Raw genomic sequence first — 24,467 nt, 5'->3', positions numbered from 1 at the left:
GATGTCTTTCTAGTTTCCTTTCCTCCCTTACAGCGTCAGGCCCTGCTTGCTCAAACAGAGCTGAACTCCGGGCAAACCAAAGCCTCTGATGTTTCCGAAACACAAGCCGATCACCAGGTCGGATCAATCCATCAATTGCAGTGTTCAGGAAGATCTGGAGTTAGAAGGCGGTGGAATGGTAACTCGGCTTCAGTTACGCGTCTGCCTCCCCCACCCGGGTTCAGGCTCAGATGGGTGAGATCTGGGAGCTCGGATAAGTGGCAGGAATAGAGATAAACCCGGCAGTGGCAAGGGAGCTAACGGGGCAATTAGGAGACTGATTCATTTGTTTATCTGGATGATTAGTTGAGTAGTTTCTGAGTGCCCTGTGGTTCAGGGAATTCTCCCTGACAGGGTCATCAAGACCACACCCTTCCATGTGCCTGATATTTCCACGAAAGAAGGAAAAACCACGCTAAGCACAGGGTACGTGTTTCGGTGGACCTTTATAATAATACACTTGCTGAGATAATTACAGCAAATGATGCATACCAAGCCCCAAACAGAGAAGGATTGAAAGAAACATTCAAACTGTGGTTGCCGCCATCTATTGAGACCATCACAGAGGAGGGCACGGCCTTAGTGAATGCTCGTTTCACTGCCCAAACATCATTTCACCTGTGATTGTAGATATACAACGCAGACTAACAGAATGTCACCTAGGAAGAAACTTCTTAGCGATCACCTAGATTTGGGGTCTTCTCAGTACCTCACAGAACGCTGGGCAATAAAATAGGTGCGCTACAGAGAAGCTCTTTCACCGATCAATTTGTTTAAGGACAGATTCCAGGTTAAAGACAGATAGGTCACTTTTTCCAAGGGTGTGGCAGACCACAGATGGCCACAGATTCCTTGACATTGTTGTGTCCTCCACCCTTGACTCTGGGTGGGCTCTGTCTCAGACACAGTTCAGTAGAAGACACGCTGGGCCATTCCTGGGCCCACGCCTTACGTGGCTGGTGGCTTCCACGTCTGGTCTCCCATTGCACTTGCTCTTGGGGGCTCCTGACAGCTGCCCTGTGAGCGAGCCATCATGGGCTCCGGACCTCTGAGCCTCCCATGGTGGTAGCCCCGGTGGACATCTGATGGCACCTGCTTGCAACCCAAGTGAGAACAGCCCTGCTGAGTCTGGTCAGCCCTCTGCCCCGAGAGAGAGATGATAAATTATCGTTAAGCCACTAACTTTGGAGGTAGTCAATGTGCTATCCAGCACATAGCAGGCGATCAGCATTTACTAGCTGGATGACTGACTGACTGACTGACTGGGTGATATGAACATGAACCTTCAGGAGGGGGATACAGCATGCCACATTTCCTAAATACGACATCTGAAAATGTCAAGACAGGTCATACAGAACAGGGCTTCATAGAATACTTGTGTGGGAAGCCCTGGATTATAGGATTGAAATGGTGGAGTTTGGGAAATATCGCTCTACCTCTTCATGTTACAGATTGTCAAAGTGAGGCCCAGACAGGGGAAGGGGGTGATGTAGGGAAACAAAGCTAATTGGTAGACTCCACTTATGAACTAATTTCCTTTCCTGGCTCAAGTCAAGGGGTATGGATGAGGTGGTTCCACTTACGTGAACACATTCAGCTAATTAAATATATCAGGCTTCTCATTAGGTAGCCTGTCTTTCTGCTCACTGATCGGGTCTTCGTGTCCAGCTAGCTGTTTTCCAGGAGACCTCTCCTGAACAGTAGGCTCCCAAAGAGGATATAAAGGTACTTATTAGCCTGACGTCTAGACTAAGGTCAGTTCTAAAAACAGAAGTTCTATAGCAACATCTTGGGCTTTGGTGTTAAAACACTTGCCCGATGGAAATCCTTGCTTAAAACTGAAGTATCTGGGAGAACAAATTTTCAGCTGACCTAGATATTGGTCAGGGATCTAGAGTTTTAAATTCTTTTAGTCTTATGTTACAAATTCCATCTCCTTTCCTCCATGCAAGAGGGAAATGATAGGATCTGAAGTCTGACTCAGTTCTTAAAACAACACAGTCAGTGAACAATGTCAATACTGGTCAAGATTTGGGATGTTCGCTTTTCCCTTTCAAATACCATTCCCACCTATGCCACAGTTTCCCAATCGGGTCTCCAAATCCAAGAACCACTCCAACAGCTGAAAAAAGGTTTTATCTAATTATCTTCTTTTCCTCCTTTGAATTGACCAACCATGTGTCTTTTTTTGGTTTTATCAAAGGGCCTGCCAGGACAAAAGCACATCCAATTTTAAGTAAGCTTTAGTTAGCAGACTTAAAATTGATCATGCATTTTAGTTTCAGTAACTTGCAATTTCTACACACTTTGATAATTCACTTTAAAGAGCAAACTGTCTTTAATGACAAGGCTTAAAAGAGACGACCTTTCTGAACAAAATATGAAAGCTCAGAACGGATCGCTCTTTTAAGGAAACTATGAATTAAAATGACCTTGTGTTCTGAAACTTTTCTCCAACCATTTTTGATGTTTTACCTTCCCTTTTTACTCTTAGAAAGAAAGCTAAAACACCATCGCCTTCCGTGGATGGTGATGCACTTCAATAAGAGAGCTGTTAATTGTTAATTCAAACTCATAGTTTCTTCTGTCTGCACTTTCCTTAATGAGGTTGCTCACGACTGTGGGCATATGCCCGTTTCTGAGGAATTCACTGTTACTGCGTGACACGACAGGGTAACATCTGAATCGGAGCGATTTCCCTGGAGTCACAGCTGAATCCTTTCTACAGACTATGAAGCAAGTCGACCCATTCTCTGTCCTCCTTTGTGTCCCTGGATGGCTGCCCTCTGAGGAGTGGATTGTTGAGCAGGGAGGTTGCAAAATCAGGGGTCAGACCCCTGAAAGGGCTCGCTGCCTGGTGACGCAGAAGTGGTGGAGTTCGAACAAAACCATGACATGTGCCGATGACTGACGGCCAGCCTGCGTGTTAACCCTTCTGCTGCCCGACCCTCTGGCGGGCTGGTAACATGCACCAAGAACACTGTGCTTTCCTTCCCTGTGGCTTTCCCTGCTGCCGAATCACCCACTACCTGTTCACGATCGCATGCTGATATATCAAAAGCATAGGTGGGTGGCTGGGGTGCGCTAGCCAAGAATAATAACTTGAAATGTAACTAAATTATGTCCTCGCGATGAACAATCGATCTTCTGCCAGATAAAAGGGGGGATAAAATCTTAGATGATTTTATAATAAGGCACGATGTTTAAAATTTATTTCTTGGGCACTTGCAGAATCTCCCAGTAGCCATTTGTATACTCAGGGCTCAATTCAGTAAGGAATCCTAAACGTGCCAAGTGCAATTTTTCTTTCTCTTCCTTTATCAGAGCACATTCACAAAAACATTAGTGTCGGCCGTCTACTCCTATCACATACAATCAAACGGACCTAAAGTTTCAGCACACTCACTCCCAAACGTATGTGACACGCATCAGAAGGGAAACAGGATCTCGGTAATGTCAAAGGTTCACCAGTGTTTGTAATTTCATAACCCTTGAAATAAGGAAAAGAAAGAATAGCAGGCAACTTTCCAAAACACCTACTGATATTTACTCATGGAAAACAAATATTCTTGAGTGGGAGTTCCAATTCCAGCATACGATACGATTCACGAAGTATTTTCACTTCAGGCAACTAATAACCTTCCTAATGAATTCTGTTGAGCTTCAACCTGTTTTTCACAGTCTGTAGAGAAGCACTTAAAATTAATCATGTAGCCTTAATCTTTCCCTTTTGAGCACTAAATCATAGGCTGAGTACTAACTGTCCTCATTCGTTAGGTGCTTTTTCACAGCATCTGCTTCAGCTTTGCTTTCTCCTGAATATTCTTCAAGCCAATGCTATAATTTATTGTAGATTCAAGAGAGACCTGAGCTTTCAAAGGACAGTTCTCTGTTCCTAGCAGAGGCATGAAGGCAGACATTACCAGGCAGAGGTGAGCTAGAGCAAGAAGGCAAGGCTTTCCTTGAGAGAGAGAGGAGGGTAGGGACAGAGAGAGAGAGGGAGACACAGAATCTGAAGCAGGCTCCAGGCTCTTGAGCTGTCAACACAGAGCCTAATACAGGGCTCAAGCCCACGAACTGAGAGCTCATGACCTGAGCCGAAGTCAGATGCTCAACCCACTGAGCCAGCCAGGTGCCCCGGGAAGGCAAGGCTTTCTACTGATGGCCACCGCAAGTCAGCGTTTATGCCAATCCTGGCCCTGGCTTTGAAAGTGGCTGTAAAACCTGCTACTTCCTTATCATCTCTGGGTCTCAGTTACGGTGCAAAAAAATAAAGGTAATCAATCCCTGGGCAGCAAACAACAGACATGGGTGTGGGAAAGAGAATTTTGAAAACGTGTAAGAAACACTTCTGTCCTGTTCTTTTACAGTAAACCGGATGATTACGGCCTGGGTGGCGGTCCAGAGTTTTAGAGTGCTCTCAAAGGGCCCATGACACACACCACAATGCAGTCAAAAGAACCTGAGGCATCATCTGTCCAGTGCAATTCAAAATTTCCTTGGCAAATGGCCTTGACCAATCAGCATAGAACTGCTCATTGGCATCGGCTGGAGACAACCACTCAACCATGGGAACGACACCATATTCTCAAAGAGTAAAACAAGACCAATCACAGCTCACCCGCTGTCACTTGCTGGTATGTGGCGTGTCCTTGTAAGGCACCCCTGTAGGCCTAGGCTTTCTTAAGGAGCACCAACTGACATTAGCATGAAAACAGCAACCATAAAAAGAGAAAATAACAGTAAGACCATAGCTGCTACATAAAATCCTTACACCGTTCTGTCTCTGGAGACCAACAAGGACAACTACTTAATTGGTGTCAGAGGACCCAGTGATTGTTATTCTAAATAAAGGCACTGCTTCTGCATTTGATCTCTGACGTGATGTAAGATATTTCCCCCCACAGTACCATTCGAATTGTCTGTTATTGTCTAGGGGAAAAATACTATGGATATATCATACTTATTGGAGCAAATGAGGTACAATAAAAAGTAGAAATAAAACTGATAAGTACAAAATATGATGTTTTAATAATACATGAACACGAAAACAATGTAAGGGTGTTAAAAATTGGGACACGATACTACAAACGTGATTTTGATCACACGCAACTGGTAAAATTCTATGTCAACGCGTCAACAAGGCATCTTATGAGAAAGCATTTCTTTTCCCAGTAGAAGCAACTCTCAGTCCATGCTCAAATGCATGCAAATATGAAAATCAGAAATACAGAAATGTTAAAAAAAAATAACTTAGGCAGACAGAAATAAAAACCACCCCATAGCATCTGAGTGATGCATGTGTTTATGATATTAATTACATTTCAGTATTAAAAAATGTTCACTGATCTCACAGTTTACTTTACAATATCCGAATCTTCAAACCTGCTGGAAGAAGTCCACGGTCTAAGCCCGGGTACGTCTGCCGCACTCACCTGTGCTACTCAGGTAAGTCTCCACGCAGTTACCTGGAAGTCAAAAATCTCAGTTGTGACTTTGGCAGGTCTGATGGACATGCCACAGATAAAATATGTTGTCATTCAGGAGGAGCTGGAGAGAGGTTAAAAAGGATATTTGAGGGACGCCTGGGTGGCTCAGTCGGTTGAGTGCCCTGTCATGATCAACTGGTTTGTGAGTTCAAGTCCCATGTTGGGCTCTGTGCTGACAGCTTGGAGCCCACTTTGGATCCTCTGCCCCTCCCCCACTCACTCTTTTTCTCTTTCTCTCAAAAACATTAAAAAAAAGCTTATTAAAAGAAAGGATATTTGATAGCAATATTTCATCATTTTATGCCCAGAAGGGATCAAATCCTGTCTGCACCAGGCAACAGAATCTTTTGAAGAGTGAATGATTCACGAGGTCTTAACTCTTAATTCGCTGCCAAATAAGTGCTTCGCTTTCACTGTGTGAAGAGGGAGGCTGCTGGATGGAATGAGAGCAGGTCTACATGCTCTATGTCAGGGCCGTCTCTGGGAACCATGGACTAAAAAGGCACCCTTGAGAAGCACACGGTGAAGTCACAGTGTTGCCACACCACCGAGCTGTTTATCTATTTTGGTCTAGAGAACATCTGCAAGAGCGCCAAACCTCCAGGGCACACGGGGCTTTGAAGATGTGGGCCGCCATGCTAAGAATTGCATCATCTCACTATCTTAAAAGGAAGATGGTCTCCTTAACTCTGCAACCGGGCTTCAAGACAATGTCTTGTCATGACTATGCAGGTGAGGCCCAGACTTGTCAGGCACCTGCAGCTTCTCTCATTTTGTTCTGATCGTACTGACTAAGCACTGTGATTACAAGGCGGGGAGGTGGCTTCTCAAAGACAGACTATTTACTAGAAATAAGTATTTTTTTCCCAAATGGGTATTATGTTTAAGCATTTTATTTACTTATTTATTTACTTACTTATTTCAATGTTTATTCATTTTTGAGAGAGAGACAGAGAGCCAGCAGGGGAGGGGTAGAGAGAGAGAGGGAGACACAGAATCCGAAGCAGCCTCCAGGCTCTGAGCTGTCAGCACAGAGCCCGACGCGGGGCTTGAACCCACGAACCATGAGATCATGACCTGAGCTGAAGTCAGGCACCAAGTTGACTGAGCCACCCAGGCGCCCCCATGGTTAAGCATTTCCATAAGGACCTTAGTGTCAAACCCGGGGACTCCCAGGGGCAAACAATACAAACTAATCAGAAGGCCTTCAGAGTGTGGGCTGTACCTTCTGCCTTGGTAGGTCGTCAGTTCTTCTTGAAGGATGGATGCTCGCTTTTGCAGAAAGTTAACCTAGAAAAAGATACCGCGTGTGAGCAGAGGTGAATGTGGCTTAAGTGGCAGTATCGTGCAAACAATGTGGTTGAATTTCAGTTCAATTCTGGCAGTTCCCTAGATGAAACGCGGAGCATTTGTTGCACGTCAATGTTGCGTTTTTAACATCTGATCACATTGCATCCCTCCTGAAAATTCATCAGAGACCACAGAACCCATTTGAACTCCTATTGCAGATCCATTCGGACCTGGCCCCGTCTCTCTTCGAGGCTTCATCTCTCCTTCCACCCTCCCCACCCCACCTCATCCACCAGGTCTTCCCGACTCTCTTGCCCTTTAGCACAGGGCATCCTCTCTCTTTGGAATGCTTGGCTCACTATCTCCTATTTGTCCTCTGCTATTTGGTTCAAATGTCACCGTTCCTAGTGACTTTCTGGACTCCTCCCCAGCTGCTCACTGCATCCTAGGCAAGGTCATTATTAGCTCCATTATTAGCACTTCTCGAGCAGCCTTGTGGTTTTTGGTTTTCATATCTCTCCCTCAAAGCTGAGAGCTCATCTGGGTCAGGGAGGATGTTTCTTTGTCTCTGTGTCTCCAGTTTCTTTTCACAGGGCTGGGCATGAAGCTGGCAATGACTAGTGTTTAATGAATGGATGAGTTAGTAGAAAGAAAAATCACTGTCTTCTGGAAACCTCAACCCATCCTGGGGATTCCCTGAGGTTGGAAAGACAATATTTTGTAGTGGAAAGGGCCTAAGCTTCGTCTGAAGTTAGGCCACCTTGGGTTCAGTGCCCGGCTTGGCCTCTATGGCTCTTGGAAAGTTACTTAAGCTCTTGATGCTTCGTCTGTGAAATGGGCTTAATGACAGCTACTTCCCAAGGAAGATGTGAAATGACTGATAGAAACTGCCTAGTGCAGAGCTCATAGCTGGTACCACCCCATGCTCCCACTCCGGGGAGGGGGTCAAGGGATGGAGGAAACTGGTGGCTTAGCATAGTCTCTTAAAACAGATCTTTACAACGTGGCTTGATTGTTTTTGAAGCATAAGTTTCTATATACTACAAAAGACACCTATATCATGTATAAATTCAAAAGCACCTTGCACACAGATCACATAGAAACGGTCTGGGGGTGACTTCTACTATGGCTTGATGTAATCAAGACTCAGTGGTATTTGATCATTTCAGAATTGTTTACTCTTGCCTCTTTGGGCTGAACTGAAACCATGGCAACGGCTGGTTCTGAAACATAGGCGAGAGAATACGGCTGGCAGGAGAGCAAATGTGCTTTGCGAGAGAGGAAAGCACCGTTTTTCTAAATGGGGACGTAGCCGAGTGGTCCCCTCGGTTTTGCTCACTGCTAACATCAGCCCGGTCTTAGTTCAATCCAATTGCTCAAAAGACCCATAGGACAATTGATAATGTTGACAGATGCAAGGATTACACTGATTCAGCTTCCCTCCCCCCACCGTGCTCTGCCACTGGAATTCCAACAATTTTCAGAAAACACAGGCACCTGTGCTTTCAAACTAAATTTGCTCACTATATGGCTTGTGACTCCCCCACACAGCTGCCAATTCTGAGGCCCTAACGCAGCTGGCAACACTCTCTTTCTGGGTCAACATCCAGTTTTAGGAGGCTGAAGTGGCTTTTATTACAGTGAAATGATATGAATGATAACAGAAGCCCTGCAGGTGGATATCAGATTTCTTTCTTTCTTTCTCAAAACAAAACAAAACAAAACAAAACAAAACAAAACACCCCTCTCCTCTGAAGGTGCCAGGTCCTACATAGCTGACCCTATGGAAGCTCTCCTACAAAGTTAATGGGTAAGCCACACTTCAAGGGGAGCTTTTCATGTAAATAAAGATGACTTAACCCTTTCCATGTCAACACTTCCCTGCACTACTTATTTTTCTATGTAGAAGCAAACAAGGCGACACTTGGCAAACGGAAGCAATGGCCGGCGGAAGCAATGGCTGATGGAAGCAATGGCGGACAGTAGCAATGGTCGAGAGTAGCATATGGAATGATGCTACTGAATGAATGATGCTACATTTTCATCTGAAAATGAACATTTCATTTTCAGATAAGAGACTTTTTACTGAGGGGAACACATATGGGGCAGCTAGAATTTTCTCCATGCTCTGTCTCACACGTTACAAAAAAGCAGATGTGACTATCTTCAAATCATTTCGTAAATATATTTATTGGGTGCCCACTATGTGGCTGGCACTGCTCTTGGCACAGAGAGCAAAGACCTCTTTCTCTGATGGAGCTTCCCTCCCTCCCGCCCCAAAAAAGTACGTTTTCCTTTTTTTCAACGTTTCTTAACAGAGGCACGATTTGCAAATATTTTCTCCTCTTCCATGACGTGTCTCTTCAGTTTCTGCATGTTGTTGTCTTTTGAAGTATGAAGCTGTAAATTTTGTAAAGTCCAATTCATCTGGTGGTTGTTCTTGGTGTCACAGGTGAAAAAACCTTCCACCTAACCCATCGCACAAGGATTTTCTCCTTCATCTAAGATCTCGTCTTAGAGTTTTCTTTTCTGAGTTTTCGAGCTTTAGTTCTTACATTTAGGTCCATGATCTGTTTTGAGTTAACCTGTGGTAAACATATGAGGAAGGACTCCAACCTCATTCCTTTTCCCGTGGGAATTATCGGACTGCCTCCGCACTGTTCTATTTTTCTCTCAGTGGAATCCTCCCGCAACACTTGAAAATCAACTGACCAAAAATAGAAGGGTTCTCCCCCCAGACTCTCAATTCCATTTCAATGATCTCCGTGTCTATCCCTTTGACAATATTACACTGTCTTGATTATTACAGCCTTGTAGTGAGTTTTGAAATTGGAAAGTGTGAGTCCTCCAAATTCATTCTGACTTTTTCAAGATGGTTTTGGCTACTGTGGGTCCTAGCTATCGTTTTTTGTCTTCCTCCACCATACAAGGATTTTTAGACATGTGAAGGGAATCTGATTGTTGTAAATTAGCACGTGACATTTTAAATTTCTGAATGTATGAATGGGAATGTGTAGATTCTTTCCCATGTTAGGATATAACAAGCTCATTGGCCTGACGACATATAAAATGTGTTTACAGAACTACATGGGAAAAACTCACATTGGAAGTTGTCGAATTATTTTGAGCATCTAAATTTACATCAGTCTTAACTCTCATGTTATATTTCATAAACTCTACCAAGAACTACACATTTCAGCAAGAAATATTTAACTGAATTGTTTGAATACCTTGTCATTATTCTGCTTGGAATTTAAAATGCATCTTGTTATGTCTAACAACCATATAAAACACAGCAGAATAAAAATCCTTCTCATTTAACCAGGGTTTCTATTTCTCTGTACTTTCACACAGTCAGAAATCAGCAATGTGCCAAGTGATGGCATTTGGGACCTGGTGCCATGAGGAAAAAGGGTGAGGCTGTACTAGAATGTGACTGTAAATGAGTAAAAGTAACCATAACTGAATTTTTCAATTTCATGGGTGCTTTTAAGAAAATCTTATTGAGACCACGAGTTCCAAAACTGGTAAGAAAAACATTCTTAAAAAAACAAAAAACAACTCACCCCCCCAAAACAAACCTCAAACAAAAAACCAGTTCATCCTGAGTTGTACGTTATGCTAGGATATGACATTACTTTCTGGCATCGATTCAGAATTAAACTTATTTGTAAGTCTGTTTTCGGGATATACACATCAGCTGAACCCTTAGGAAAGGCCTGCTTCTAGTAATTACCTGTGACTTGAGGGAGGAAATGGTGTCTTCAAGCTCTTGTCTTAAAGAGGCTGGCATCAACCCTTTGAATTTTGTTTCATATTCTTGTCGTATATAAGTTATCTGAAGTGAAAGAAAAAAGAAAGCTTATCAATTTTCCCACAGAAATGATCATTTTAAATTTAAGAAACCTCAGAATAATAATAATAAAATCTATTTATTCGCAAAGGTAAGTTTGTTACATGTGGTCAATAAAGATGAAATGAGAGGAAACAAACTCTGCGAGTCCAAGAGAGACAGTCTCTGAGATACTTTATTTCTTTAAAATCTTCATTAACACAATTTATAGCAGTTGGGAAGTAAAATGCCTGTTCTCTCCTCTCCCCTCATGATATACACGCCAGGCTAATCTTTTCTTGCTCAGGAGGCGGACTGAGACCATGATACACGTGATTTGAGGACAACGTGTGGTATGTGGTTGCTCTGATTAACACGCTTCTTCAAACCGGCTGGGCACCTGGGTGCTGGATATAATCCAAAGGACTATGAAGATGGGGATGAAAGAGAATCTATACCGCCGTGTCCCTAGGTCTTCTTGACACAGGAGGACCAGAATGTCACTGCCATTGTGTAAGCTGCTCTGGTTCATGGGCTTCCCTCTCCCTTCAGAACACGATCAAGCCCGAGCTCAGCTAACTGATGGGTCACTGGGCTGGTAAAGCAAAGTCTGGCGGCTCCTCCATTCATCTCTTTAAAAGCTAAAGCAAGTGAGAAAGGTGGAAGAAAATTCTTTGGAGGGATACACCTGAGCAGGATGAAGAGGTGCAGGAGGGTGAGCATGAATGTGAGTGTGTATGTCTTGGTGTCTTTCAGCAGCTAATGTTTATTTCTCTTCCTCCTAATCTGAGATGCAGTGGAATTGAAAAAAAAACCAAAACCTGTTGCACGTGCCATGTTTAACTTAACTGAATATTAAAGCTGAATTGCAGGGTATCCCAAAAAAGATTCTTCGGATGCATCTGGAAATAAGTAATATGCTATGAAAATATGTGCAACTGAGCTCAGTTAGACAAGTCTATGGACTTACTGAAGATAATTTAAAATTACCAGCCTTCAACTTCCAAGTTTTCTTATGTTAAACTGGATTAAAAAATGTGTTCTGACAGTTCTTTTCACTGCCCACTAAAATTCCATGGCAAATGCTCTAGAACATGATTTTTCAATTTTTGGTAAAGCGTTTTTTTTGATCTATGTTATAATCTTGTGATTTATACCTAAAAACAGAAATAATGAAAAGCAATCTCTCCCAGGGATGCAATATTTGATCTTTCTCACCTTTTCTTCTTGGACTTAAGTTCAATAGTTACATCAAATGAAAGGCACATGCAAAGCAAAATACTTTATAAAACAGATATCAAGGGCAACATTTGTTGAGGGTCCACAAGCTACTCGATTGACCTTATTTTTCTATCATTCAACACTGGCTCTGCAATTCTGAGCCACTTCTCTTAAAAGGGACTCCTGCTGGGGCGCCTGGGTGGCTCAGTCAGTTAAGTGTCCGACTTTGGCTCTGGTCATGGTCTCACAGTTCGTGGGTTTGCGCCCCGAGTCGGGCTCTGTGCTAACAGCTAGCTCAAAGCCTGGAGCCTGTCTTCGGATTCTGTATCTCCCTCTCTCTCTGACCTTCCCCTGTTCATGCTCTCTCTTTCTCTCTCAGAAATAAATAAAACATTAAAAAAATTTTTTTAAATTAAAACACAAAAGGGATTCCTGTATGCTTGCTTGTGCTCTTGTTTGTTTGGAGTGTCTGTACGTTTGAAAGACAACTAGGCTGGGTATAACAGTGCTCAACCCCACTTTCTTTCCCTCGGAAGCCTGGAGACATTTCTTTTCAATGTCTTCTGGCATCGCATGCACCTGTGGCAAAGTCTGAAGGCAGCCTGCTTTGTTTTCCATGTTGAACGTGACTTTCTTTCTTTGTGTGAATGTCCACATGATTTCCTTTTTCTTTGATGCAGGAGCTGGGATAGGTTTCGGTACTAATGATGACAGATGTTCCCGAGACACTGTGTGTTCCCTTTCATGCAGTTCTCTGCAGAACACTTTCTTGGGGCCATCTCCCCTCAGTTTCAAGTACATTGGAGGTAAAGGCCAAGCACGTCAGTTCTTTGGTTAATTCTCATGATTTCCCTGGACGCCCCTGCCCCCACTTCACTTTTCATACCTGATGGTCTCCACTATTGGAGGCTGGGCTGTAGATGGCAGAGAACGGCGTGTGAGCAAGACTGCCCTGTGATCAACCCATTCACATCCCTTTTTAAATACAGTATGCTATATTTTCTACCTTCTACTGAGGATCCAGACATTTCTACTTCCTGTCCACCACTCCTTTGTTTTTATTTCAACTAAATCTGAGTGAACTTAAAATGAGCTCTTGGAAAATCTGAAATTACCTCACTTATTAATGAGACTATCAATCAGGAAAATACTACTACCCTCAATCCTTATACCCAAATCTTGAATTTAAGAGTCATTACACCAAGCAGGATCCTGTTACTTGAATAAAGGCATGGAAAACTTTCATCTGTTTTGCTCTATTTACAAGGCATTAATAATGTTACTACTAGCAAACATGTTTTTGAGTACTTTCAGGGTGCCAGATACAATTCTAAGTGCTTTAATAAGTAGTTAACACTTCCTACAACCCAAGGAAGGAAGCACAGAGGGATGAGCCAGGATTTGAACTCAAGGAGTCTGGCTCTCAAGTAGGTATTCTCAGGTACTATGCTCTGCTCTTTCTCAAAGAAGCTTTCCAAATGCTGAAATGTTTCTCTCACCCCAAAGGCAAAAGCACATCACAGACACAGCCAGGTAGAGAAGTTCCACCCACTACACACCAGTGGTCTTCCCAACATAACAGGGGCTATGGAAAGGGCACAGATGTATTACCATCCTTCCAGATATCCATCTAGTCTTTGTCTTTTTTGGTTTATTTTTTGGATGACTATGATAACAACAATGATGACAAGTATTGGTTCCCCAAACTTTCCCATTGGCTTAACATTTTTTAAGTTTATTTATTTATTTCGAGAGAGAGACGGGGGTGGGGGGAGATGGGAGAGTAAGCCCCCACTGGCTTAAGATTTTAATTAAAGATTTCTAAATAAGATTAATTTAAAACATCTATACAAACACAAGGCACATATTAACCTAAACCAGAAGTTCCATAAATCCTCCATGTAAGTGGACATTTTAAGGTCTAACCTGCGAGTGAAGGCAACATCTAAGTTTGTCACATGGCAAAATGAAAAAGAGGAGGGAAAGAATTAGCTTTTTTTTTCATATCACTTTTGACATTTTTCTATCTCCATCTGTGGCCCAGGATGTGTTTGAGGGGGAATAATGTGGGAGTGATAACCTTTATCTACAAACTGATCATCAACTGTGAGCTTCTTAACATGCCAATCTTCCTTCCTTTCCCTGTCTTCCCACATTTCCCTTGTGGCCTGAATCTGGCCTTACAACAGATCAAGAAGCAAGAGGAAGTTGAGTTGATCTAAGCAAAGAATTTGATGGACATACAATTCCTTTTCCTAAGGGAAATGAAAGTTTTTGCATATAAATCTTATTATTAGGTTTGAATATTAATTTTCATTAGCGTATACTGTCCAATTATACTAGTGAGTGCTATATTAGTTTATTTACTGCAGAAGCATTTGAAGACTGCTCTCACTTGAGTAATTCTGGAAAGGAATCTCCAGGACTGTTTTGGCTCATTCCCATCCCACCTCATCACTCCCACTGCCCTTTAAAAGCATTGTGTATAATCATCTGCTCTTCCACGCTTCTCAACCACATCACACCAAATAGACATGAGCCTCCTTCTCTCCCTCTTTCCTTCCCCTTCTTCCTTTCAGCAGAAAAAAATTAGGAAACCTAGGACATCGTGACAATGACATTCCTGTAATGTAGTAAGACCCCTGTACGCCGAGTGGAAATGGTGTATGAATAACATGGTGCCCCCGTGACCGAAGATAGCGGTGCTCTGCACCATGGCAACAGACTGCCTACCTTTCCCTCGAAGGCATACCACTGACAACATTTCCTTTAATTTCTAAAATGGACCATGAAGACCGAGAACATCCATAATTAGAGATCAGCGTTACACTTCAGTAAAACGTATATCCTGGGTAATTGGACAAATACTCATTTGCATAAACAAGTGTCCACAGAACGTACAGAATAGGTAGTTGACTTGAGCCAATAGGGTCTCTGGAGATAAAGATTCAAAGTGATGCTGAGGAAAGTGAACCTTGGAAATCTTATAATTTTACTAAAAATATGGAAGGAGAACTAAAGTGTATTTTGTGCTGTTTTTATTTTTGAAAAACACTATCAGCTAGTCACATTGATATGTCCAATCCATGTCAAACATGTCATCTTCCTGTCACATAACAAAACAAGTAAGGTAGAAGTGTGAGGCTTTGTACAAACAACTTAGGGGCCTCAACCACAGGTTATTTTATTGCAAGCTCCAGTGTGCCCAGTATGGCATTCACTTTTGAAGAGGCGAGGAAAGGGCCACTGGTGTTGCTCTGTCACATGTCCCTGCACAGTCATTTGTAATTGGATTCTAAGGTAAGACTGAAGCAGTTCAGGAAAATGAGTGTCCTTAATATTCCTTTACATGATCCAACCAAGCATTTCTTGGTCAGTTCAGCAGGGGGAGAAGGGAACTAAGTAACAATTTGACTGAGGGCATCTCTGAACTGTCTCTTCACTTCTCTGCATTACGTCTAGGACCAGCCCAGTCTGGATGCCTTTGTCTTGCCCCTGGCCCACTGCAATACTGGTATGTTGGGTTTGGGTTTTGATTCAAATTTTCTTAACATTTAAAATCAAACTCAGAGGCGCCTGGGTGACTCAGTGGATTAAGTGTCCAACTCTTGATTTGGGCTCAGGTCATGATCTCACATTTCATGAGATTGGGCTCTGCGCTAGGCTCTGTGCTGAGGGCGTGGAGCCTGCGTGGGATTCTCTCTCCCCCCCCTCTCTGCCCCTCCTCTGCTCATTCTCTCTCTCTCTTTCTCTCTCAAAAGAAATAAACATTAAAAAAATGAAATCAAAATCGAATCCTTTAATAAAGTCGGCAGGGTCCTATCCAGTTTGGCTTCTATCGACCTTGTATGCCTGTCACTCGAGGGTCCCCTCAGTTCCAGACACCAGACTCGATGGCTTCTTTCTGCCCACTCACCAGGTTCCCAGATGCTTGTCCTCACAACAGGCCCTTTCTCATCTTTCTCTCCTTACTTTCCCGTCCCCTGGGGCTTTGGCGCTCTCCCACCTAGATCTCTGGGGTGCTGTCCACCCAGGCACCCAGCACGGGGACCTTGGCAGGCCCTGGTGAGGACGCTGCAGCTGGGGCAACCACCTCCCAACCTCAGATGGGCTGGAGCCCCTTGTGTGGCAGGCAGCAGCTTTCTTCCATTTCCACTTGGGAACAGGGGCCACACCAGCCCTTGCTTTTAAGCTGAGACCCAGTCTCTTGTCATTTACCTGGCAAGGAGCCCTCCTAGCACTTTTGTTCTCTGTTACCCCTGGGACTTTCGTCCCAGCTGCCTCAGCCTGTGGATGTGCTCAAAACCCTGTACTTGTGGTTTTGGCTTCACTCACCACTTCGGGGTTCTGTTCTGTGTCACACACACGGATGTCCATCCTACTTTTGAAACCAAATACATTTTACTTTTCTCTTTTTATATTTTGCCAATCATCATTGAGTGTTTGGAACATTGGAGTGCCTCATTGCTTGACCGTAGAGAGCTATCTTGTGTAAAGGGGCAGACTGTTTTGTAACCTGCCTTTTAACTTAATACAGTCAAGTGCAGGAGTTAAGAACCCAGACTCTGGGGTGGGAATGTTAGAGCTGAATTTAGGTCCCTAACTGCATGCTCTGGGAAGGTTAACTTCTCTGTGTCTCCATTTCTTTTTCAGGAAAATGGGAATTATAACTTCTCAAGACTACAGTGAGGATTAGATGACTTAACACATGTAGAAGTTTTACAAGAGTGGCACTTAATAAATGTTCAATAAATGTTAGTTATCATTACATCATATATTGGAGACTATACATATACATTTCATTATATTATGTACATGTATGTTATGAAATATACATATATTGAAATATATACATTTCATTTAGCCAAGCCTCTATCATTAGACTTCTTGATTTCTAATTATTTGTAATAGCAGAAATCCTGAGAACAAATTATTTGCGTATATTCATGATTAACTTGAGGACTCTATTTAAATGCTCTTTTACATTTTTAGTATCTACTGATTGAGAAAGTACATCATGACAAAAGCCTTCTATGAATTCAGAATCAACTTTAAGTGAATTTGTATTTTATAATTAAAGTCATCTTCATACATTTGGAAAGCAGTAGTACCTGTTTTTGAGCCACATTATTTATCCAGGCTACTGACGATGATTGGTGTACGTATGAATTTTCTCAGACCCTTCCTTGCCCCTCTGGCCCACAGGTGGGGAATCATTGCTTTCTGCTGAATGATTTAAGGCAAGAGTCTCAGCTCAAAACTCTCTCTCCATCCAGCCTGGATTTCTACCAATTATATAAATACTGGTATGAGGGAAATCATCAGATGCTTCTTCTCAGTGTGGGTTAGGGTGTTCAGAACTGTGTCCTTCTAACACCTGGCTTAGCTCAACACCCTAAAGGAAAGTGGGTTTGACGGCTGAGTAGACTGCAGGGTTGGAGACAAGGGCAAGATCAAGAGGCAAGTTTGGAGCACAGTATATACTCTGAGAGAAGGTGAACATGGGAGGGCACTGTAGTGGGGGGTTTGGAGTAAGTGGAGAACATCAAAAAGATGCTGGGCTTCTGAAGGGCAGTGATGAGCAGGTAAGGGGAAGGAGATTGCTGGGGGGGAGGTCCGATATAAGGCAAACTGAAATGTGGGGGATGTGTCTGAGTGATGGCCCTTCGTGCAGCAAAAAGTTTTGTGCAGGGCTTTTTAGGGGAGCGAGTCTATAAAACTCATTGGTTTGATACTGAATTCCAATGTGGTTTAAAGAATAAGAATGAAAGAAATTATAGTAAAAGATGGTGCCAAAAAAAAAAAATGCTCTAGTGCAGCTGAGAAAAAATGCTCTGCCTTCTAAGAAATTTCATTTTTATTGGGGTTAAGGTATTATGTGTTGCCACAGCAACGCCAAGAGAGATCCATTTTAAGAAAGGTGCTCTGCGGCACAGCCAGGGTGCTTTGATTCTGAAGTACAAAGTGGAAACGTAGAAGTAACCACAATTTTCTCAACGGTCTTCCAAATATTCATTTCCCCTCCTCTTTCTTCAATATGATTTTATCTTATGGTTCTTTATTCCAACTGGTGGAGCCTCAGACTGAGGCTGTAGCTCACAGGGGTCCTCCGTGCCCTGTCCATAAGGACCAGGTTCCACCCCAAGGGAGTGAAGCCTGATGCTGACTGGGCCTGAGTCTCTCAGGAAAGGGCGTGGGTGATTAATGAAGCAGCCACTGACCCCTCTATGATGGGAGGGGAGCAGGAACTAGTTTCTGGAAAGGGTTATGGTTTTAGGAGGAAAGGACATTTTTCTGGTAGTGCGGAGAAAATGCTGGCCTGGGGATGAAGACAATAGTTCAAACCTAGCACTTTAATTAGGTCTGGATGCTTTAAATCCAGATTTGGGGAGTTGAAAAAATCTTGGGACAAAAAAAAAAAAAAGAAAACATGGGTCTGGTAAGTCTATTCGTAAGAATGTACACATATGGAAAAGATGGGAAGGAGGTACAATAATCATAAAATTATCAATAAACTGCCCAAATCTGTCCACAAATCAAAGACTTAACTAACTAATAAAAAGACTGAGGTTGTGCTGTGAAATAAACACTTGCGAATACTAAAATTTTGGGGGATATTTTGCATATAAGCTGTACCTTTCCCCTCCTGATGGAGAAGCAGCAGCTGGAATTGTAATTTTGAGCCCCTATAAACAAATGTGGTCTTTGGAGGTACCCATTTGGAATTTCAAAAGATATATGTTGTGGATATTTGTTTCACCCTCCAGCATTTATTTGAGGGTCTAGTTCCTGGAATATACTCCCCACCCCCACACCCTGTCCTATCCAAGGTTACAGCAATAGAGTATGTGACAAGGCCCAGCCAATCACCACATTGTATCCCCCTATGCTGGGGTCATTTGGAGCCTGGATACATGGTCCAAGTTCAGGTGAGCAGAGTCACCGAGAGTCAGGAGACAAACTCTCTCATCCACAAGACTTCACTCAGGGGATGTCCTTCGGGGTTGTGACTTGCCATCTTGCTGTCACAGAGTGAAAGCTGGGCTGAGGGGGAGCCGATCCAGAGGAAGAAGAGCTGAAACTGGAGGGGGGGGCGGGGTGGAGAAACGGGCTTCTTTGTCAAGCTGAACCTGAAGTCAGCCCCATCCTTAGATTTTTTCAGTTGGGGTTGCATTTTCTGTCACTTGCAACCAAAACAGTCCTGACTGAAACATGAAGTATGCAAAACATTAACTTGCATCGATGTGTTGCATCTGTTTGACCAAGGGTCAGCAGATTTTGGCCACTAGACCAAATCTGGCCCACCGCCTATTTTTGTCAATAAAGCTTTATTGGAACACAGTCCTGCTCAGTTGCTGACCTGTTATCTATGGTTGCTTTTGCATGCATAGATCGCTCAGGCAGAGCTGAGCAATCTTGACCGAGACCCCAGGGCCCAGTAGATCTAAACCTACTAGGTCTAAAGCCCTTTCTATGTAGCCCTTCACAGCACGCTGGCTGATCCCCGCACTAGACCGAGAACCACAAGGCAGGGACTGGACTTGTTTTGCTGGAGGGCTGCAGCACCAGCATTTGTCTCGCTGCCCGGCATATATGGGAGCAACGCAGTAAATATCTGCAGACGGCATGAACGGATCTGATCTCACAGCACATGGGGCTAAAAGTCAGTCTCTGTCTCAAGGCGACAGGATCTTCAGAATGTTGAGGAAACGAATCACAAAACCTCCCCCCAGATACAAAGAGCGGATGCTGTCATCACAGTCTGCAAGTTGCAATCAGCACTGTGACTACGCAGCAGGCTGGCTTCAGGGCTGAGGACATCAGAGGCAAACACCAGGGCCTCCAGGGCTGCCGAGCGTCGCCTTGGAAGAGGGGAGTTGGCTTCATCCGTGTTTCCCCCACCCCTCTAGCCTCTTCCCCCCGCCTCACTACCAGACTTTTTACAGGGTTGCAACATTAAATGACTCATGCTTCTTGGTTTGTTTGTTTGTTTTCTCCTGAAATTAAATGCCGGCACTTTTCTCATTGGGATAAATTATTTTTGGCTTCTGTTCTAATGTTTTTCTTCCTGATGATACCATTCTTGATATTTTTCTTTGCTGCATAGGTTGCCATATACTATGAACACACCCTTACTTCAAAGAAAGGCTGGTATGAAGTCTTAGAGGATTGTGCTGTGACTGCTAATCCTGGAGGCAGGGACTGCGAGTGGCTGAACGTGGGAGCCTGGGCAGGTATACGATGGAGAACGCAGACACGTGTTCATAGGAGTTAAGGGGAAGCCACGTGTCCCTTTCCTTGGGAAGGTACGTCTCTGAAAGGGCTTGGGAAGAACACGTCGGGGAGGGACAGGACGGTCTTGTTTATAGTGCCTGGCTTTCCCCTCAGAGACAGAGTGGGTCAGCCACTCTGACTTCGTGAAAAGGTAATGTCTGTCAACACAGGGCCCAAACCTCAGCCAAGGGGGGAGGGGAAAGACTCCTCAGGCTTCTAATTGAATTTGTTAATAGAAGACCTAGGAGAATTGGGGAGCGAGACTGGAATTCAGTAAGCCCGTTGCGGGTTCTGGAGTCCATTGGATATTTACCCTTTGTACCCCGAGGTAAGGTCAGAACACGCGGCACGTAGTAAATGCTCATCAAACATTGTTTTAATGAGTTAATAACTAAACAAAGCTGCGGGGGAATAGGTAGCTGGGACCTTGAAATTATGGAGGGCAGCAAAAGTCATCCCCATGAATTTCGATTGAATGTACTAGAAACTAAGGAGAGATCAACACTTATAAACACCTGATGTGCTAGGAATTGATAATTAAGTAATTGATAAGCTTCCACATATTGTGAAGACACTGCTCAGTCCTTCCATAAAGTCTGGGAGATGGATGATATCAGACCCATTTCATAGACGAAGGAGCAGGCCCACAGTGAGTGAGTGCTCGAACCAGGGCCGAAGCCAGATATGTAAACCCGCACTGTGCCCACTCAGTACTGGGAGGTGGGGGGTGAGGAGGACTGATCTTGAAGCTTTGTAAAGACATCTCAGGGGAGGAGACAGCCTGGGGCTCAGAGACAGTGGGAGCGGCTGCAGTGATGTAGGAGAGCGAGAGCTCTGGGTCTGGAGGCAAGGCTGTGGGAAGGTCCTATACCAGAAGCTGATGACGCACTGGCTTGTAAAAAATAAAAGTGAGAGGAGAGAAGAGAATTCAGGCCTTAACCACGTGCCCAGAAGAGCGGTGTCACTGGAGAGATGGGGGAATGGGGGGTGGGAGCCTGTGTGTGTGTGGGTGGGAAAGAAGACGTGGGTTTGGGTCTGGACTTTCTTAGTCTGAGGCGAGGGGGAGATGTTCATGAAGAAAAGCTGTGGGGGCTTATGAGGAAGGCCAGGATTGGAGGCCTGAGCATCCTGGGCTGGAAAAGCAAGATGAAGCCTTGGGAATGGGAGGGTTCTCTGAAGGGGGAAGGAGAGACTAAGAATTTCCCGGGAGCAGAGAGTCATCCCCAAGGGGCTCCGCCATTCAGGGCGCGGGAGCAGTGGAACGAGAGAGAGAGAGATCGGGAATGGTGCGAGAAAGGCAGGGGAGTGGGGGGCGCGGCCTTGGGTTTCACAGGAGGGGCAGCGGCAGGGAGGCCAAGGACTATGGCCATCATTTGCCTCCCGTGTTGTCACGATGTGTGAAACAAAGCCATCCGGACAGCGCATCAGGCCTGAGAAATCTGGGTGAACAGCAATGCTACAGCTGAAGAGAGTGTGGGATGATGGGATCAGTCGGTTGACAGACGTGTCGTTTCCCATTTTAAAAGCAAAAATTACAGCCAAGTGTCCATATCTAACGTTCCGTTAAACATTATCCCAAATCGCTGATTTAGTCGGAGCTTCTCTGACCTGGTTTGAAGGCAATTTTCAAGAGGCAAGCTATGACTGCTCTTTCTTTTCTGCATATTTAAACTCTCGACAATTATAAATAAGTTAAACCTCTCCCTCAAAGCACCGATTATCTCCTTAGGTTTGAGAAGGCGCCTCTTGCCAGATATGACATTCTATACAACACACAAAACAGGGACACAGGGCGGTCATTGTCCCACTGGTGTGCGCGCGATTTACGTAGGCTGCTCCTAATGAGGATTCTATGTGTGAACCCCCTTACCTCCCAACTAATGGGAACAGAGACCCCACAGCCTCTCAGCAGAACATTTCAAAACACCACTGTAAACAGTCGCTGACTAAACTCACAAGTTGTTCACCTTTACACAGCGGAGATAAAAGGAATTTTCATTCAATTAAAGGCTGGGGAACGTGCAGTTACCCAAAGAGTTCATTCAGGTGTTCTGAAGGACAACGGCCGGGATCTGTATGGAGCCAGCGTTCACGGGTGATTACTCTGCACAGCCGTGTGTGGAGTAGCAGATGGGTTTTGTCCTTGGGAAGCTTACACATTTGACATCAGACATGTAGGAAGGAGCTACGTAAAAACATAATCGAAGCTTAATAGGGCCAAGGAGGGGAACTGGAGCGATTGATTACTGAGGGGGAAGAGCAGGAAGTGTCGAGGTGAACGTGTGTGCCTGCTTTGGGATTGCCAGGTGTGGATGGGGGTTGTGGGGCAGGGCGTGAAGGAGACAGGTGGAGACTGCTTCTAGTGTTTGTTTTTTCTCTTCAACTGATTATCTAAACTGTTGCCTGCCTCTCAAAAATGCAGATCTCATCATCTTGCCCCAACCCCATCATGAAAGCACTTCAGTGACTATTTTTTTTTTTTTTAACCTATAGACTAAAGACAACCTTGTTGGCATGGATCAGCTAAGAACCTTCTCAGCCGATCTTAGCCTAACTTTCCAGGACACCTTGTGCTCCAGCAATGACTTGCGTCTTCCCTCCAAATCCCATGCTGTTTCGTGGCTCACGCCCTTGCACGTATTGTCCTGCGCCCTCTCCTCCTCCTGACCAGCCAGTGAGAACTACTCACCGTTCTCACAGAGGCCTTCTCTGGGACACTTCTCCTCAGCTGCCCATCAGGCCATCTGTTCCTCCTCTAAGATGTCTCCAAGTTGTATGCGTCGAACCGTCAATGACTATCATGATGGTGGGTCATCATTGCCACCTGCTCATTACTAAGTGTTCTCTGTGTATTGTGTACCAGATCCTTCTGCATGTGTTATTTAATCTCCCTACCAATTCCATGTGGTGCCTTTATAACTCTTTACACGTGAAGAAATAGGCCAAGAGAGGTTCCTATCTTATCCAGGGACACATAGCTAATTAGGGTGAGCTTGGACCCGTATCTAGGTCATCCTAACCCCAGAGCCTCTGTTTTACTACACTGTCACATAGTATTATAATTATTGCTTTACGTACTGCTTTCTCCTCTTAGGCTGTGGGCTTCCTGAGGGTAGGTTCTATGCTTTACTGGAGATCAGTGCTATTTAAAAAGAAAATAAGATTACATCGTTATCTATCTGAACTTTGAACACATTGTAAGGCTTGTTTTTGCCAACATAAAGGCATTTCTGCCAACCTCTTCTGCACTGGAGTCTGCACAGAGCGGAACATACTGGACCACGTATGTCTGGGCTCCCTACACCTGCTCCAGGTCAGATGGACAAATGGCCAGAGAGCACTTCACTTTCAATCTGAGAGAGATTGGGGTCTTTGTTTTTATAAATCAGATAACCTGTCAGAGATATTAACTTGGCTTGGTTAACATATGTGAAAGTAACATTTCTCTTCCAGTTACATTAAAGTATCTTTTAAAAACTTAGGTTCACTGTTGCTGTCTTCAATAGCACCAACAGGACCCTAAGAAACTATGGGGAGATTAGCAGTATGTTAGATTGAGCGAGAGGCTTCCTCTTCTAATCTTTTTTTCATTATTATTTTCACTAGTGTGCTTTTCCAGGAATGCCTCGGTGCATTCTTTATAAAACTCTTGCCCAGATCTTTTTTTAAAAACACATCAAACCAACAAAGGTCAAGTAAAGAGCAGGAAGATTTTGTTCTTTCAGTTGAAGACATTTCTTTAATATTAAAAATGTACTGAAATCTAGAAACATATTCTGATGATGTCTGAAAGGAATTCATGGTGGAAAGTCAGAACACCAAGAAAAAACCGCTCTTGACAACCGCTGGTGGCTGAGGGATTCTCATTGGAAAGGCTTTTTTCTTTACCTCATTGACAGAGAAAAATCACTATTTAACATTAGAAAAAAAATTTTCTTAAACATTAGGTGCTGATACTATGACTAATGTTATTCTTCATGCTTATTGGCCCTGGAGGTAAAACATTTCAACTCTCTCATTTATACGTGAAAACAAACAAGAAAGGGTGTCTTTTCTAATTCAGATTGCATTCTAGGGGGTTTGTTTTTGCTTCTTATTTCCAAGCATTGGAGGCTGCTATCAGATCTTTCTGTAGAGCTCGAGTGCCCGAGTGGGTAGCTCAGAACTCCAAAGTCATTTCACTCCCCCCTCTTTATCTTGCACGTATATTTAAAACAAACGGGGTGGCAGCAGTAAGTCTAAGGTTTGGAGGATAAGGATACCATTTATCTTGCATTATGCTAACATTTTTTTTCTGGCCTCAAGAAAATCTTTTCGTGACA

At 43.9% G+C, this 24,467-nt stretch overlaps 1 protein-coding gene across 5 annotated transcripts in view; it reads right to left on the bottom strand.

The window, feature by feature from the left end:
• Nucleotides 1–5,047: 5,047 nt before the first annotated feature.
• CEP112 (centrosomal protein 112) overlaps nt 5,048–24,467 on the bottom strand; it is a 420,942-nt gene continuing 401,522 nt past the window's right edge. For all 5 annotated transcript variants that reach the window (XM_077780421.1, XM_077780423.1, XM_077780424.1 and 2 more), the window contains 3 exons: nt 10,555–10,656; nt 6,754–6,818; nt 5,048–5,507 (listed from right to left, as the gene is read on the bottom strand). In XM_077780421.1, the coding sequence (XP_077636547.1) occupies nt 5,504–5,507; nt 6,754–6,818; nt 10,555–10,656 (171 nt within the window). In that variant the 3' untranslated portion in view covers nt 5,048–5,503. The remainder of the gene's footprint in view (nt 5,508–6,753; nt 6,819–10,554; nt 10,657–24,467) is intronic.

Source organism: Crocuta crocuta, unplaced genomic scaffold, assembly GCF_008692635.1.
Source record: "Crocuta crocuta isolate KB4526 unplaced genomic scaffold, BGI_CrCroc_1.0 scaffold288, whole genome shotgun sequence".
Taxonomy (NCBI): domain Eukaryota; kingdom Metazoa; phylum Chordata; class Mammalia; order Carnivora; family Hyaenidae; genus Crocuta; species Crocuta crocuta.
This window is presented reverse-complemented; position numbering and strand designations above follow the sequence as displayed.